This window comes from Gambusia affinis, linkage group LG06, assembly GCF_019740435.1.
Source record: "Gambusia affinis linkage group LG06, SWU_Gaff_1.0, whole genome shotgun sequence".
Lineage (NCBI taxonomy): Eukaryota > Metazoa > Chordata > Actinopteri > Cyprinodontiformes > Poeciliidae > Gambusia > Gambusia affinis.
In genome coordinates, this window is record NC_057873.1 from 7423424 (window position 1) to 7442385 (window position 18962).

Below are 18962 nucleotides of genomic sequence, written 5' to 3' on the forward strand. Positions count from 1 at the left end.
TAGTCTTTCAAAAATAATTTAAATAAATTTGCTTTAGGGGCGTGCTGTGGTGGCCCAAGTGAGTTAGCACGCCCCACAAGCCAATGGCGCTGCAAAAACTCTTCAGAGAAAAAAACTGAAAAAAATTAATTTGATTTGGTTGGACTTTGACCTTTACTTTTTGTATTAAACCACTTAATGACATTTGAATTGTTGAAATATCTCAGTGATGTTCTGTGAAATCCAACGTAAATTGCTCTCTGCACAATTTTCCACAGTGCACATCCCCTTAACCACAGCAGCCTCTTGGTGAAACATGGTGGTGGCAGAATTGTGCTGTGGGGACGTATTTCTGAAGCACATCTGTGCTACACACTGTTCTGAATTTTATCAATAAAACACCTCAAAAACATTTTTCTTTCCCACTTACCAATTATGTCACTCTCCATGGGTCTATCTTTTCAAAAACACACATACATTAATGTCTGTGGTTGTAATCAGACAAAATATGAAAAGATTCAGGGGCTGCCAAGTTATCTCTCATAACAAACAAGGTCATGTCTTGACTTTAGCAGCCTTTTGTAGGAAAGTGGGAGAAACTGGCTTAATAAACAATATTCATTTGAAATGCTGAAGAACTTCACTAAGAATGAATGAAAATCTTTTCAGCAAAGGCCTTCAGAAAGCCTGGAGACCCAATGATTAAGGCTTGTTCAAAAATAAATTATGAAAACAGACTCCTTAAAAGCATAAAGTACAGAGGTTACACGTGCAGCGCAGCATAAGAAACATTTTAAGAGATTTAACTGTCACAACACAATTATTAAAGTTGAACTTAATTTCAACTGTATTTTTTAAATTTCAGTAATTAGAAGAGCCAAATCCATGTAAAAAAAATAAAATAAAATAAAAACTAATGAGGGCAAATTTAGGTTTTAACGTTCACCATCATTTATTTACAGAACCAAATAAATCCATAAACAGAAGATGGACACAGAAAACACCATCTCAAATACTACCAGAATATATTGTAGATATTTACCAGAATGCTGCAAAACATTTTGGTTAATGTGTAGAAACAAGCAAACTGTCAATTTGTCACATAGCATTTGAACACTATAGCATAGTCTGCATGGCAAATGCTTCTGTTGGAAGGTGAAAAAAACCTTTACAAGCTAACCAAACTTGAGTAAATTTGGTATATTCCTTTATATTGTTATTGGTATTTACAACATGGATTAAAACAACTCGATGAAGCAAATCACACAATCAACAAAATCTGAGTATAGTTACATTTTATGTACATTGTTAGTAATCTTACATGGAAGCCAGCACACTGACACTGTGACAAAGATCAACACAAAGATCTGTTAATAAATAGAGCAGTGTCCTGACATGGAACCATATAAATTTACCAGAATTGAATTCAAGTCCAGCAGACAAGTTAACAGAAGAAAAGTAGAACCCAATATTAATGCTATTCATATTCAAGTTTATAGGTATATCCATGGTAGAAATTTAAAATGGAAATTTTCTAATGAACATATTTCACCTAGTTGCCATTTTGTCATGTAACATTCATGTTTGAGCTGCCTGGTGGATCTTCACACAGTCACAGTAGCTTACATTGTCATCATAAGTAAATTGTATCATACATAGCATAGTCCTGCTTCGGGTACGTCCGAATTAGGCATGTCCTAGTACAATCCTAAGCATTTGAAGAGGGTCCAGAGCAAGACATTTACATGATCGGTGTAGGCATCTGTTGGTAAGCTTCACTCTTTATATCCATTAATTGTATACAGACGGTGATTTTATGTTAGCCAATCTCCCAGGAAACTGAGTTTTTTAAAAGCAGAGGAGATGAAGTTGGAAAATTGTTCCAGATTATTTTGTTGATCTAACAATCTGAATATTTACAAACAATAAAAGTGTTTAAAATAATTTTCAATGAAGATCACCACAAAAGAGACAAGTGACTCATCAACAAGTCACATCATAACTGAATCAACATGCTAGAATTAGCCTAGCATGTTCCACATGAAAGCACAGTTAACAGGAGAAATATGTAAGTTTACTAAAGATTGTGGCTGTAAGTCATATCTCTAGACATGTAAAACTGACCTGTAGAATACCTGAAAGGTCAAAATATTGGCTGCTCTTCCGGTGATATTCCAATGTCTGGAATATCACTGGTGAGTGAGTTAAATGCAACACAGTCACAGTGGTAACGCTAACCACATATTACTGATGAAACATAGTCAGAAACTTTAAAGCTATTAAATTTGGAAGCATAAGTTCAGCATTGATTGCTGGGTAAATGGCTCAGCATTTTTTAAAAAGACACCTCTTGCAGTTGCTACAGTGAGTTTGAGAAGAGCAAATTAAGCGAGTTTTGAGCACTCAAACATTACTTGACTACAATAAAACTGTTATTCCTGTTTAAATGCATATGCACAAAAATGTAAAAATGGTCCAAAAATACAATTTCCCATATTCCTAAAAAACAGATTTTAATACTCCAGAGCATACTTTATATACAGACAATAAATTGCATTGTCATCTCATAACAAGTATCAAATGTTTAAAGAATCTCACCTTTAAAGTTGTGACATTTCTTTGGGAAAAAGACACTTAAAATAATCCCTCTCAAGTATCTGATAAAAACTCCGTATTAGCAGCTTTGCAGGTTTCAGATAAAACATGCAATTTCCCCTCATAAAAACGACACTCATCTTTACAGCCAACAAACTGTTGTCACTGATCGGCTAATTTGCAATACACGTTGACGCATTGCTCTAATTTGCGATTAGAGCAATGCGTCAAAGAATGGCTCTAATTTGAGTAGCTTATTGAAAGCAGCATAATGCATTTCCTTGAGGTGTAAAATTAATGTATAAAGCAAATATTTTTTCAGTAACATGAATATTTTTTTTTCAATGCACCTAACACCTAATATATGTGTTAGGTGTTCTGGCAGAATGGCAGAGTGGGCGATTGTCAGCTCTGTCAATAATCTCTGTAATTCACAGTAAACAACAGATATTAAAACATTAGGCTCCGAGTTTGTGAGCCACAGCTAATTCTGCACAACAAACATATCACTGAAAATGTGTTTGTTGTTTTGGCATGTTGTTAGTTCGGAGATGGCGAACTTTAAAAACAGACATTCAAGGATGCATGCATGCATGGATCTGTAGTGTTTTCTGTGCAGCTGTTTCAGAAAATCTCAAAGTGTGTAAGCACTCATTTCCTCATCAATCTCTTCGTCTCGAGTGCAGTTTGGTGCGTTCAAGGACTCCTTCTCTCTAGTCATTGGCTCTCCTTTTATTGAGCAGGCATCAGACCTGGTCGCCTCTGCACTGTTCCGAAAGCCATAGAGGAAGTAGATAAAGATACCTGCAGCAGTGGAGGAATATCAGGTCAGAGAGGTCAGACTATACTTAGAAAAGCTGGCAGAAAATGTTGCACTCTTGAGACACAGTACCTATCAGCATCCAAATGCTAAAGCGCACCCAGGTTCCTTTATTGAGCTGCATCATCAGGTAGATATTGACAAACATGCTGATGATGGGAATGAAGGGCAACAAGGGAACCTGTGGAGAAAGAGTCAATTTCTAAAGGTATCCTTAAAAAACTCCTTCATAAAAACATAGTTCTGAAATCTATTAAGATAAATGGAAGGAATGACTTCATGTATCTAGAAGAAAATCCAGCAAAAGAAGTGAGAAGAGCAAAAAAATATAAAAAATTCACGGTTAGGTTTCTATATGTCATCACTGGTTAAATAAAGTATTAAGAAAATATTTAAGAAAAACCTTAGTCTGACTTAGTTTGTTCAAAAACTGTCATATGGATGGGTTCACGCTCATCACTGAAAGGGAGTTACAAAAAGACTTCCTGTAGTGGTACTAGTGGGTATTACAGGCCCAGTGTGAAAGCTTAATAAATATTTAACATTTGCAAAGTTCTTTTAAACAAGCACAAGTTCTGTGCTCTTCAAAGCAGCTGCCCAACACAAAATATCAGTGATAAGAGAGGAAAGGCAAGAAAACCCATCAAAGGGAAGCAGAACACTTTCAGAGAGCTGTTTTTTCAGTTAATATAAAGTAATACATGTTGACAGTCGAGCTAAAGATTGGAAGACTAATCAAATTGCCTGAACCAAGACAAATCAAGACCTGCATCTGATCACCAAAACAGGCCAAAACCTTTCTGCACAAGCTGCAACCACACCTATGCAAATATGACCTTCACTATATTACTATGCTCTAATCCATACAACTAAATGCAGTATGAGCAGTTTACAAACCAACACCCTGATCTGACAAGAGCTCCTTATTTTGCTTGCCAAGTCTCCAAAAGAAATTGTAGCAAACAATAATTGAGGCTTCTTATAGACTTTATTTTAAAATTGACATTGTTCTTGCTACTCCATTATCCAAAATTTGGGGGATGTGAGACAAATAGTGGTACTATCAACATGAACACTGGATGGCTTACTAATTGGATTGCTTCTGAAAGCAGTTGGGAGCACTGAGTTTGAAATCCATCTTTACCTCTGCTTTACTTCAATAATATACTGTGATGGTGCTGTTTTGTGTTGGTCTATCACATAAAATGTCCCCAAAATTGTGGTGGTAACATCCCAGAAAGTGAAAAGGTTAAAGGAACAAAAAATTGGCAAAAGGTTTAAAGGTCAAACTCACCTTAAAGGCCAGCTTGGCTTTGCTCTGAGGCTGCCTGAAAATAACAAAGGTGAGAAGTACAATAGCCGCCATGGTAACACTCATCAGAACCACAGCCCAGGGAGGTGAAGTTTGTTGAGAAGCAACAACACTGAAAACACACATCAGAACAACTGGTGGAGAAAAAAGAAGGGAGACCTCGTCACGCTCTGGGCCAGATCAACATGAATTGTTCACTTTCATCCTCGTCCGTGGCTCACCAAGTATGCTGGTGCAGATGTTGACGGTACGACCAGACAAAGGAGAGGGTTCAGGGTTGGACGGGGACAGGAGATTCTTGATGCTGACCGTATCTTCTGGTTGAGGAAAGACGTCAGAGTTCCCTTCGCTGTAAGACTCCGGCTCATCCTGGGTGTTGGCCATCTCATAGGCCGTACTCAGCTGCTCAGGCTGGTACCTTCACGACAGGCGAAAAGAGAGGAGACAAGTACTAATGATGGGGAGGTGGGACTTAAAGATGAGGTGAAATCATTTAATGCAAATACAAATATTATATATTTTAAAAGCAAGAACTGGGTGCATGAATACAAAATCTAGCTCATTGTACATTGTGTTATAATCTAGTAGGTTTAAAATTATAAATATATGCTGAGATGGAGGGAGCAGGCCAGAGAACTAGGAGAAAGTCAAGAACAAGGAGGAACTACTTAAACCATCTAGCTTTAAGTATGTGCTAAAGTTTGAGAATTCAGAGGTATTCCTTTAAATATTCAATTTCTAATCTAAGAATTCATTTAATCTCATGGCATATATCTAAACTTCAAAGTCAGGAGTATTGCATATTTCTTGGAATTTGGTTTTGGTTACATGTCTAATGAAACACAGTGAGAAAAATAATTACCTGAGTATCAACACACAGGCAGCAACCAGAGTATAGGCCATCAAAGTGCCAATAGACATGAGGTCCACCAGGTCCTTTAGCTCAAACAGGAAAGCCATCACAGCTGTGGGGCACAGAGGAGAAAATACACATCAGCAGAGTGATTTCAACAAGAACACGCAGCAGAATTAGATTAAATATTATTGACACAGTATTTTAATTAAAATAAAATTTAAAAATGCAGCAGGAAACTGCCAATCTATTACTGTAAAGATCAAATACATTCACAACTATGTGTGATTTTTTCCCCTCCCTCCTTCTACCACATGGGGGCACTGTTGACTTTGGCTTTATCTCAGCCACCTACCAGACATCAGCCCTGCCACCAAGGTGGAGACGATGGGCGTCTTCCTCTCGCTGACACGAGCCAGAAACGAGAAAATCACCCCGTCGTGAGCCATAGCAAAGATAATGCGTGGCAGCGGAAACATGGAGCCAAGGAGGCTACGTCACGGATGAAGGGAGGAGGAGGAGGAGACTTTAGAACGTAGCTGTTGTTACACACGAGCCCTCAAACATTGTCAGCCCAACAGAACAGCTGCTGCGTCAGCTAAAGTTTGCTGCCTTTGTGCTGCGTTTGCATGTCAGGTGTTGAGGGGCCTGCTTCGCCACATGTCGTGCAGCACTCTGCCAGTTAGTGAGTTTTGGGTGTGAGCTCACCTGCAACCATGCCGGAGGTTACTGTAGCTGTTAGCGGGGTTTTGGTTCGCGTGCTGATTTTAGCCAAACATTTGAAGAGCAGGCCATCCTCTGCCATGGCCCAGATCACTCTTGGCATTGGGAACATGGAGCCCAGCAAGCTGGTTGGTGCAGGGAGGGAGAAAAGAGCATGCAATGTCAAGGAAAACACATACACACACACAGCTCAGATATATATATGTACGTTAGAAAAAGCATATAATGAGGGCCATTTATGTCACAACAGAATCATTTTATTAACATTTTACTGTATGCTTATTAAAAAGCTATCAAAAAATGATTGTTGTATCTTTATGGCTGACTGAGGTTTTTGTTAGTTTTCTGCGAGTATATCATGTAAACGTAAAATATGCACCACTGGAACATTTGCATGATTCCCGAGTGTGGTGTAAATTTGGATCTACCCAACTGTGGTCTATGCAATTACTTTAATAAGAGCAAAAAAAATGTATTTCACTTATTTTTTATGGTTCCTGAGCAACACCAGTTGTTTTTGAAGTATTTCATATTCTCCCTAGGCCTCCATGCAGGGTTTTCTGCGTCTCCACATGGGGTACTGCTATTCTTGAATAAATGTGGGAACTAATTGTTTAAAGCTAGACATTAATATTCAATCGAGAGACTTACGAGGTAACATAAAACTCAGAAACACATATGTACCTCAGAAACAAACAAAAATAGTAGAAATGAAAGAAGGAGAGAAAGAAACAAACAAGGAAAGAAATGATGATTATAAATTTGCATTTGTATATTGTACCAAAAACAGACAAAATGTTTTTAACTAAGATAATCTTTCTAATTTGTCACCTGCCTCATACATCCCAGTACTTCCGACTACTATTCTTCAACTGCAGCTTGTTGGCTACCAGTGAGTAAAGCATTATGTAAAAGAATTCACTACTCAGGGTAGCTGAAATGAATTATTCATTTTCTAAAGATTCCTGCTGAACAATTACGCGCCCTCTGTGGCTTCTCATGCTGAGAGGCAGTAGGAGACCCACTTACCTGGTCGACAGAGCACATAAAGAGCCAATGGCTACTGCATAAGTGGCTCCCTCCCAGCCTACATACTGAAAGGCCACTGGAAGAGGGCTGTTGTTGTCCAGCAAGTAGTACGGCATCATAACAGTGAGAGCCGCCGAAACGCCGAAGTAAGCCACAAAACAGATGAGGAGAGAGGCCACGATGCCGATGGGAATGGCCCTCTGGGGGTTCTTCACTTCCTCTCCTGAGGGGGGAATAAACAAAAAAACGATATGTCAGGTAACAGAGCTCCTGTGTGTACTACCCATGTTAATGCATTTGCTGTCACCTGTAGTGGCAATGCAGTCAAACCCCACAAAGGCATAAAAACAGGTAGCAGCACCAGAGAGGACTCCTGTCCACCCGAACGGCATGAAGCCGCCTACACCAAGAGCTCCACTTTTAGGGTGGGGAAATGAGGTACTGGAAGTAAGAACAGAAAGTATTTATTTACTTTATGAAGATAATTAGCGATGGTAATCATAATACGCTGATCTTCACTGAACCTACTTATGGGTGGCGTTTCCAGTGGCGTTGAGGATCTTGTCAGGGTCCAGATTCCAGTTTTTTAGGTCTCCTTTAACCAGTCCAGAGATGATCACAAACACCAGGACAAGCACATTGATGCAAGTGAACACTTTATTCACCATGGCCGATTCTTTGACTCCAAAACCAAGCAATGCTGTGAAAAGTTGAAAAGGAAAAAATATGATAGGATATATGATAGAAACAATGGGGGTGGAGGGAATAAAACTTGTAATTTTTAAGCCCATTGTTTACGCAAAAATAAAAAATTAAAACATAGGAAGGAAAGAAACAAGAAAAGGAATGACAGATGGATGGATGTGATGGATGAAACAATTAATCAGATTAATCGTGACTAATCGTTTATTGGAATATTCGTCAACTAATTTAGCAATTTATTAATTGTCAACTGGAGTATATAGACTCAAAAAAAGCAATTTGCTAAAAGAATAACACACTCAGAGCAGTAATTATGCTGAAGTGGTAAGTAGTTTAAAGAGAAATCTGCAAAATGCAACAATTTTTTATGCAATTAATCGTCAGAATAGTCAATAAAAGAATCAATTAGTAAAATATTTTTAGGTTGTAGCCGTAGATGGATGGATAATTAAAGGAGGGATGGACAAATGGAAGGAGGGAGTGATGAACGAATGGATGAATAGTTACAACGTTTAGACGGTAGAACATAAATATAAAAAATAGAAATACAACGGATGTTCTAAACTAAGTTGTCTTTCTTATTCTGATCCAGGAATGAAAATCTAATTTCTTTTTTTTTTAAACATATCCACACTGTACTGGAGTCATGGAAAGACATTATTGTGTCTAACCTGTCAGAGAGAGAATGATGAAGACAGCAAACATGTCTGGATATTCTGCCAGCCATGGTATATTCATTTTCATGTTTTGATTGCAAAATTTCTCAATGTGCTTTCCGGTGAGCTCATCAAAGGTGGCGCTCCAAGCCCTCGCCACACTTGAAGTTCCTGCACAGAGAAATCTTCAGGTAATTCACAAATTGCAGAGATTAGCAGGTATTTCCCTTTCCTGTTTTTAAGTGATCTAACCAATGACATAGGAGAGGATGAGGTTCCAGCCCGAGATATAACCCCCCAGTTCTCCCACTGTCACATAGCTGTAGAGGTAAGCTGACCCGGTTCTCGGGACACGGGCTCCAAACTCGGCATAGCACAGACCAGCTAGCACGGAAGCTAGCGCAGCGATGAGAAATGAGACGACGATGCAAGGTCCAGCGTCTTCACGAGCTACGGCACCAGCGAGCACATAAACACCGGCACCCAAAGTGCTCCCAACGCCCAGGGCCACCAGGTCAAAGGTGCTGAGGCATCGAGCCAACCGGGTTTCGTTTGTGCTGCAGTCCACAACCTTCACCCTCAGGAGCTGCTTCCAAATGCCTTGTAATTTAGCCAGAATCATCTCTGTTAGCACCAAAGGGACACCTGTGGACAGAACAAGACAGGAATGGTGATGGGATTATGACACATCTGTAAACACAAGATATTCTGTTAAGCCTGTCACAATGTCAAATTTTGCAGGATGATAAATTGTTCCAGAAATTATTGTGAGAAATGTTGTTTTTAGACCATTTTCAAGTAACATATTGGTAACGGCGTAAAAATGCAAGTTTGTCCTTTCAAAGTCCAACAATTTTAATTTTGTAAAGAACACTTCACAATGGAACTACATGTATTTTAAATATCCAAAACAAAACCCGATGAATAAAATAAAAATAAAAACCACAAATAACTGAAACCATAAATTATAGTCTATAAACAAATTTGCTCTTCAAAAAGTACCATTAGAATTTATTGAGCTCATTTTAATTAACTATGCAATTGATTATTACTACAGGCTTATTCAGTGCTTATGACTTACAAAAAGTATTCTAACCTCGTAAGCATTCCATTTTCATTTGACATTTTTATGACAGATCAAAAAGTAGTGAATGGCTGTCAAGTGAATGAAAAGTTATTTATGTTTTTTGCCAAAAAATGCTTGAAAGTATAGCATGTAGTTGTATTTATTTGTATTTGCCAATAAAAGCATGGAACACAGCAAGCATGTGGAAGGAGACATTCTGATCTGGTCTAAAACAACAGTTCTTATTGTCCCTTGTGTTGTTATCAAAGTGGTAACAAAAAATCTTGTGATAAATCTTTAAGTCCATATTGGACTCTTTAAGTCCATCCCTCCTGAAAAGGCTTGAATTTTCAATTACACAAAATTGTCGGGGTGCTCATAGCAACTGTGCGTGCCATTTTTCAGCATCTTATTTGTAAAACAAAAATTAAAACCCTTTATCATATCTCTTCCACCCGCAGTTGTACACTAATTTGCGCAGATCCTTTATATAAATTCCTGATTAAATGCATTGAAGTTTGTGGTTGTGACACGACATGACAAAATATGGAGAGTGCAAAGATTTCACAAGGCACTGCATCCGTGCTCAGTGTAGAAAAGCATGACCCTAAGATCACATCTTTTTACCATCTATGGGCATTCCAGGAAAGAGGCTCATCAGTTTATGGTACTAATTTACAACATCTAATCAGGCTTAATGCCACAGATCCAGAATTTAATCTGAAAATGTCTAGGGCAGCTTTCTGGTTAATGAACACACCTCATTCAAAAACCAGTGACAGATTGACGCTTATTGTAAAATACGTTCCACATTTAGTTTTCTTAGCTAGACCCAGTTACATCAATTATGCTCCGTTCCTCCAGAAAGCTAAATTAGCTTCTTTCAAATTTGTTTGAGCTTACAGCTTTATTGTAGTTTTCTTGTAAAATACCAATTACTAAGGGAGCTAACGTGTACAATATTCTGCTATTGAAAAGAGTTCAAATGGAAGGGAACAATGTCTGATCAACAGAAACTACTAAACAATTGTGACACTACAGTTATCGTTTCAAAAACAATATATCAGCAATTGAAATGATAAAAAAAAGTACTCACATCCGTTTTACATCAAAATCAACACAGGTTTCTGACTTTCATTGCTGCCTATAATCTCACAATGCTCCCAAGCTTGATTGTCCAGATGGCACATCACCTTACCACCAGCTTTAGATGACATGTTTACACTCAGGGGCTTGACATGTGACACAGATGCCAATTTGTGTACAAACCATTCAGGTATTTGGTGTACAAATAGAACAGTGATATATCACATGGCCACAGAGGCAGCTGTCTTGACACCAATAAACCCCCCTTCCTCTTCAGAGACCATTTCAAGTTCATATGTAGATAGACACAACTTAATAGGACTATTTATTTTTATTATAGCAGCAACATCTAGAAACTTATATCAAACAAATCCTGAGCAGAATTTAAATGTTATGTTCATGTGGTCTAAAAAATGTATTGGCAAAACATCCCTTAACATTTTGATGTTTTATTTTCTTCTTGAAATGATACTGTTTGATTTTGATGGTTTAGAACAAAGCAGAGAGAATAACATGCCTGTGTACAAGAAATGCACGATATATCGGCACTAACATCAGTATCGGCAAGTATCAGTCATTTTTAATATACGAGTATCTGACTGATAAGTAAAACAGATATTTACAACCAAAGTTTATTTCCATCTCATCTTTGGAGGGAGCAAAAAGTTAGTCGTGGTATTTGTTTGCTCATGTGACAGTCATAGTAATGCAGTGCAGGACTGTGGAAATTTAACTGAAGCAGAGAAGCAGTAAGATGGTTGTTTTTAAGGTCTTTAAGGGTTAGTGAAATGATCATTGGCCATCGCAGCAATATTAACCTAGGATATTACTATTGGTCCAAAATTTTACATCTGTTTATCTATCCTAAACAACATTTATAGTCTGGGATTTGACTAAGTATACGCCGGTCTGAAATGCTCCTAGTATAAGTTTCAGTAAAGATAATGTGATAAGCATACCATAGTATTTTTGCCTAAATAAATGCAATATACAATTTCTCAGGATGAAATTGTAATATTTGTAATAAAAAATTGTGGTATTATATTGTTGCCTTGTTTCTATTTCAAGCAGTGAACAAACCTCAGATGAAGCCAGACAGGTCATAGTGAACTGTTATACTGACCTGAATGCAGTTGCCAAACCAAATAGTCAAATATAGACACTAGAAGAAAAAAAATCAAATGGAAAAAAAAAAATCTAAAAACTATAAGTATTTTCTTCTCCTGCAGCTGAAATTGGCTAGCAGGAATGTTTCCTTATATGCTGCTGGTGATTGGGATCATTAGCCACATCTCTGTCCAGGAAAAAAAAATAAAATAAAAAATTAGGAGTGCTGCGATGAGTCAGTGGGTCCGAATTAACAACATAGATACACAGCAGAATGAACATGATGTGGCGTGTCTCAGCTGAGCTAAAAAAGGCAGGTGGGAAGGATGGGACGCTGCCCTCATCTCAGCCAATCTCTGTGCTGATGACTCATATCGGCATGTGCATGAATTCAGGAAGGCAATCGGTCCCATGGTCTTTAATGTTCGCCTGCAGGCACAATACATTTACTCCTTCAAATGACTTTTATACCGACAGTCACAGTTAGGCCTCAAAGACAACTTCTAAAAGCAGATCAGCTAAGTAATGCATAAATTACAAAGTAATTACTCATTTGATTAGATTCTCTTCATGTAAACATTGGTTTCAGGCAGAAGTTTTTGAATATAAAGTAGATGTAAGTGGACTGGAAGTGTACACACAGTGCCTGCTCACTGGTGCTCAGCTTGATGATGCAGTGTTGACATACCATAACTACTTCAAGTTTTTTATCCAAAGGTTTCAAGCTAATTACCAACATAGTATCATGCTTTACACTTTACAGTGTCTTGTATTCGCCTAGCACCTAGCACCTAGTATACCAAGTTTTGCAACATTAAAACCACAAACTTCAATGCAACTTATTGGCACTTTATGAGACATATGGCTCATAATCAGAGCCATATGCTTTCTCGGTTAATTTATGCACTATTGTAATTGTTTAATGCACTCCTTCGAGTTTTTTGGCAGGAATGTAACTCCATTCACCATGGTAACTAAAGGAGCCGCAAAGTTCCCAAGCTTTAATGAGAGAACATATTGACAGAAACAATCGGCATCATGCGTTAAGAGAGTGGCAAAAATAAATTAATTGTTGGAAAAAAGCCAAAGTTAGGTTTTCACTTTAGCAAAAGCCATGGGGGGCACACAGCAAACATACCCCAAGGTTCAATCCTAGGACCCCTCTTATTCAATATCTATATGCTCCCACTAGCTCAGGTTATAACAGGAAATAATATTAGCTACCATAAATATGCAGATGACACACAGCTCTACATTATGATGTCACCAGGTGACTCTGAATCCATCCAATCACTGAACAGATGCTTAGAACAGATAAATGTGTGGATGTGCCAAAACTTCCTCCAGCTGAACAAAAACAAAACTGAAGTTATTATTTTTGGACCTAAAGAGGAACGATCTAGAGTCAGTGCACAGCTTCAGTTATTACAACTAAAAATCAGCGATCAGGCCCGAAACCTGGGAGTAGTGATGGACTCTGACCTGAACATTCAGAACCACATAAAGACAGTTACAAAGTCGGCCTTCTATAACCTGAAGAACATTTCCAGGATTAAAGGACTAATGTCTCAGCCAGATCTAGAGAAACTCATCCATGCGTTTATCTTCAGTCGTATTGATTACTGTAACGGCGTCTTCACAGGTCTGTCCAACAAATCAATCAAACAGCTGCAGCTGATCCAGAATGCTGCTGCTCGCGTTCCCACTAAAACCAGGAAGATAGAGCACATAACACCAGTTTTAAAGTCCCTCCACTGGCTCCCTGTAGCTCAAAGAATAGACTTTAAAATACTGTTGTTAGTTTATAAATCACTGAATGGTTTAGCACCACAATACATTAAAGATTTGCTGCTGTTGTATCAACCTTCCAGACCTCTCAGGTCTTCTGGTTCTGGTCTGCTCTGCATCCCCAAAACCAGAACCAAACGAGGAGAAGCGGCATTTAGCATCTATGCACCAAAAATCTGGAACAAACTTCCAGAAAACTGTAAAACAGCTGAAACACTGACTTCCTTTAAATCTCAACTAAAAACCCGCTTGTTTAGAGTTGTATTTGAAACGTAATCAGGCTGCAAAAGACTAGAGACTAGGGTGAGGATTTACATCCTTCCAGGTGAACAACCCTTTGGCCAGATCTACAAGTGAATGGCTTAGTTTAATAGATATTCATGACTAAAGATTGCCATCCAGAACAATACAACTGAGAATCTATGACAAGACTCCATGTCCATGTTTTCTATCCAATATGACTGAACTTGAGCTAAAGACAAATGTACAAACATCTCAGTCTCCTGGTACACAAGCACATGAAAACAATATGAAGACTGCAGTCAAAGGTAGTTCCACACCATACTGACTCAATGGCAGCTGAATACAAATTGCAATGTTTACATGTTTATTTCTAAAAAAATATTCAAAAGTACGCATCTTTTTTTTTCCTTCAACAGTTCTCCCAGTTTTGGGTTATGTTGCAGTATACATTTCCAACAGAATAAAAAAGTTAAAGGAGGCAAGGCAAGCTACAGCATAAAAATAACACACCGAAACTTAATCGCATATATCCTCATGTATCCTTGATAAGTACCTGACTTCTTGGTAGTAACCCTGGCGTTAGCATTGCTCCAAAAATATATTTAAAAAAAGAACTGTTAATTTTATGTTTCCTTGTCAGGTGGCAACACTGCTTATTAGGAGGATTAATTACTACCCTGAATGTATTTGCATTTATTTTAAGAACCTTGGTAAGACTAATTAACTGTCATGACAAAACTATGAACTTTGAGTTATCTGTTAATTTCTTCATTGTAGTAATTGGTGTTCACTTTCAAACTCAAGTTGTAGAAGCAAATACAGAATCATCATAGCAATAACCTTAAAAACAAATAATGAGTCGTTTCTTTTCCAACTGAAATAATTCCTCGAGTGATTCAAATACCTCGATTATTAAAATTCCTCTAGGAAAATTTATCTGCCTCAAAGCGTCATTAAGTTATATTTTATTATTTAGCGCACCATGTTCCAGCCGAGTTATTATTGGCGTTGCACAGCGCTCTCACTTCCGCCTGAGTTATTGATGAAAGCTAAGCATAAGCGGCATAACGGAGAAGGACCTCGCTGCAGTAAACAGGAAGGGGCGGGAATGGACCACTGTCAGTCTCATACCTTATTTGGAAATGAGACCATTGCACTCCGGAATTGAAGGGGGCGCTATGTTCTATATTATCCGCAGCCTCCCATTTTTATTTTCTTTTGAAATCTGTGATATATCTTCACCTTTAGCAAAGAGTTCCACTTTTAGCAGGTATTTAAACTTCTCTGTTATTGTTTTCCTCTGATAACTATAGAACATTTATTAGAAGTCATTTATTAACAGTGCAATAATTATTCTTAGCCAACCTAAATGATATCTTTTACCTATAGCATGTTAAGTGTTTTACTCAATTCACAAATTACTGATATTGTGAATCTATGAATGAGTTTTATTTCATTGTTTTAGAGTAAAAGAAAAATGTTCACGTTGGAAGACTAAATAGTTTAACCATATTTTTTTCTATATATAAGACTCTTCTAACAAAAAGTCTCAGAATAATATACATGGCACACTAAAAATAAAAATGGGAATTATTCTTTGTATCTGTTTAACAACCCTGGTTATTCATCTGTGAACCTAATTGATTTGTTATTGACTTTTGTTCAATTAAATTTCTTATGTATACATTGTAAATGGTATTTTTATTATAGTTGATCATGTTGTTCATCATGTCTTATTTTTTTTGTTCGTCCTATAATTGATGGAGATATATAGATATTATTTATAACGTATGAAGGTATTGTTCATGTCATCTAATTAGCTCTAAAAACTGAAGAAAATGGAATATATAATTAAGACCGTGAATTCTCGTTTAGTGTCGTAAATATATTAGTTGTGTTACCACCCCCACGCCACTAGAGCCAGGAGATGAGCGCTGTAGGTATATTTGTAGAGGTGAGTGGATAGACTGAACACTGCGGGCGGCTGCGCATTATTTGATTAATGTAAGTGTAGCTTTACGGACGGACCATAAAATGTATTTCATATCATCCCGGTCTCAACAAATGGGTGGCGAAGCGCAAATTGGCGGCATGTAGCTGGTAGATGTGTTTCTGTGTATGACAAACAAAGATGTCAAATCCCGTGGCTAACATGAACAAAAAAGCTATAAATGCCTGGGCAAGGTGAGAGCTCATCTATTAAATTGACTGAAGATAAATACATAAATGAAAATCTGGAGTATTGACATTTTATGTCTAAGCATATTTGTGAGCATGCCTCTTTATTATTACATTGAATATATTTTCAGATTTTTGTATAACCTTCCTTCAGGTTAACTTAAAAAGTGAGCTATTATTGTTACAGGTTAATTTTCTAAACTACAGAAAAGTAATTGGTAGGGATGCTTAAATATAAAAAAGTGGACTGATGTTGATATCCGATAGTAACTCTGCTGTTATGTTAGATTTACCAATGTTTTACTGTATCTTTTTTTATCCAATTACTCGAATACTAAAATATTCGTTAACAACACCCCTACTTTCATTCCCTCTGAGAAAAAGACATATTTCCAGCCAAGTTTTAGGATTAGCATGGGTTCTGTTGGGAGGAAGAAGGACTGATGCAGATGCTGAATTTAAGAATTCTGTTACTCCAAATTGAATTCTGTTTTTCTTTTACAAAGAGTCAGGATGCTATGATGATCTGAAATCTGACCGTCATAGTTAACTTTGGTGCATTCAGTCTCTGGAATGCCAATGGTAAAATAAATCAACAAATATCGTCTACAGATAAAATACGGGAAAATGATTGCCTAACTGATTCTAAAATAATTATTAACCCTTTTTTACATTAAATGAAGGTAATATTGCCCTTCTACACTACATTTTCCTTATGTGGACACCATGCTATCCCCAAACACATATCATACCCTTAAAACCTTTGGTCGTCTAGGCTTTTTGTTTGGTTATTTTATGTTCATGAAATTCAGTCAGGGAAATTAAAATGTATTTCCAGACCAACAAGCCTGAACACAAATTAAAAAGAAAGTGCTGAATCTTTGCGTCTTTTAAATCCATTGATCACTAGTTAAATAAACAACGTCAGTGCTGATTTCAAAGATGATCAAGCATAGACGAAATGAAAGTGCCCCACAAATAAACTCTGCTTCAGTCTCAAATAACTCAAATAAATAATTAAGTTTCACAATGTAACACAACTGATTTAGAAAACAAAAGGTTCTGATCTCAGTGACTTGGATTCCTTTCTAATTTACCGTAGATCAGGTTCTAAACCTGCCCCAGAGAACAGGAAGTTTAATTCATACGTGTTTTGGGTTCACGTGAGTTCATCCACTAGAACTACGGCTGTGAAGCACACTCCTATAAAAGGAAATGTTCCTCCGCCTGCAGTACTCACACTTTTTAAAAGTGTAAACATCAACAAAACCTCTTTAAACTTGCCTCGATGCTTAGGTTTCTTGACAATTTACACCACACTCTGCAACTTCAAAGTCTGCTAATGTGGAGAGTGGATCTTCTCTGAGATGCCCTGAAGTTTTATTGCATCAGCCGGATGATCCGTTCGTCCTTTCGGAGTCCATGTGCGCTGCTTCCTTATTAACAACTGCAGCGTGAGCGTGGCTCAGATGAAACCGCGCGGCTGCTGAGTTTTTCCTCCTCTTTCATTCGAAAACAGAATAATTAACAATCACTTACTTTCAAATCAGCAACATACAGCTTTACTTTTTCCCCTTCAGGAAACTGACAGATGATTCCGTAGGAAGGGCACGCGCATGGAGGTGTTCAGTACTCTCTCTTACACACAGACACAAAAAAAGGAGTCCACCCACCCAGCTGTCGGTGGCGCCTGTAGCTCCACCCGATGCTGTGTGCTGCAGGTGATTCGCACAGCCGCTAGATGTCGCGGTTCACAAGTTAATGCTCCTCCAGGTCGTCCTTAGGATCTCTCTCTGAGGTACCTAGGATGGAGATCAGAGCACAGCGTGTCCTCCGGCCATGTCTCACTTTTAAAATTACCCCTATAGCCCATCAGTATGCATGCCTTCACATCTGTCCCTGCTGTTCTTTTCAACGCTGGATGATTAGGAATTTCTTGTGAAGTTGTAAAAGACTCTGTGGGGGGAAACAAAGCTGCTACGCTCCATTCTCCCAGTGCCCTGCTGTGGCTGAGTGGTGGTGATCCTCTTATCCCAGCCTGGATCTTCATAGATAACGCAAATCTACATCAGGATTTGGGTTTGTCTACACAACTTTTCCAGCATTTAATGCAAAAGTCATAGGCCAATTTATTAGGAACACCTTACTAGTAATGAGTTGGACTTCAGCTTGCCTTCATCACCGCCTAATTTCCCCATAGAGTACATTCCTCAAGGTGTCAGAAACATTGCTCTGAGAGTTTGGTCAGTATTGACATGACACTGTCACACAGTCACTGCAGATTTCTGTGGCGATCCGTGATAAGGATTTGCTCCACAACTTTTCAAAAGTTCTCTGTTGGGTTAAGATCTTGTGACTGTGCAGGCCACTGGAAACTAGTCTGAGATTATTTGAGCTTTGTGACAGAGTTCAGTATGTTCCTGGAAGCAGTCCTCAGAAGACAGACATGCTGAGCACCAGTGCTTCGAAATGGTTAGGGTGTGCCAAGAAATTATTCCAAAACTACCATCCTGATCTGTTGATACAAGACTCACTGAATTCATTCTTTCTTGTTGTTTACATAAAATTTTTTATTTATTTATTTTTTTTAATGGATGAAGGAAATCACAAACGCGTAGTAAGCACTGACTAGTTGTGCTACCATAAATAATGTAGAAAAACTGTACGTTTTCTTTAGAGGTATGTGTTTACTCTTTCACAGGGACAGGGGCTTTTTTTTCCCCCTACACGCATGGACGCACATATGGTGTGGTGAGTAGGGGAGGGCCACCTGCAAAGAGAATGTTTATTGCTTAACCCAGGGTCTCTGCTGCATCTCTTGAGAC

The 18962-nt window shown here is 38.0% G+C and overlaps 1 protein-coding gene across 4 annotated transcripts; it reads right to left on the bottom strand.

Moving 5' to 3' along the window:
- Positions 1 to 1169: 1169 nt before the first annotated feature.
- Positions 1170 to 17873, bottom strand: LOC122832204 (high affinity cationic amino acid transporter 1-like). Of its 4 annotated transcripts, none has more exons than XM_044118740.1 (12): positions 17677 to 17873; positions 8922 to 9314; positions 8685 to 8840; positions 7840 to 8011; positions 7619 to 7752; positions 7312 to 7534; positions 6268 to 6407; positions 5569 to 5671; positions 4928 to 5124; positions 4689 to 4840; positions 3467 to 3575; positions 1170 to 3378 (listed from the first exon to the last, which is right to left on the bottom strand). In XM_044118740.1, the coding sequence occupies exons 2-12, from the start codon at positions 9289 to 9291 to the stop codon at positions 3209 to 3211; spliced, it is 1926 nt and encodes a 641-aa protein (XP_043974675.1). In that variant the 5' UTR covers positions 9292 to 9314; positions 17677 to 17873; the 3' UTR covers positions 1170 to 3208. The 4 variants fall into 4 exon arrangements, 3 of the variants coding, with proteins under 3 accessions (XP_043974675.1, XP_043974677.1, XP_043974676.1); XM_044118742.1 differs by having other exon boundaries at positions 9008 to 9314; positions 17677 to 17816; XM_044118741.1 differs by lacking the exon at positions 17677 to 17873 and adding an exon at positions 17422 to 17648.
- Positions 17874 to 18962: the final 1089 nt, after the last annotated feature.

Coding starts and splice junctions, on each gene's coding strand:
- LOC122832204 (XM_044118740.1), bottom strand. CDS start 9,291: ATGATTCTGGCTAAATTACAAGGCATTTGGAAGCAGCTCCTGAGGGTG. Junction 7,535..7,618: donor TGACTGCATTGCCACTACAG/GTGACAGCAAAT, acceptor TTCCCCCCTCAG/GAGAGGAAGTGAAGAACCCC. Junction 6,408..7,311: donor TTATGTGCTCTGTCGACCAG/GTAAGTGGGTCT, acceptor TGCACCAACCAG/CTTGCTGGGCTCCATGTTCC.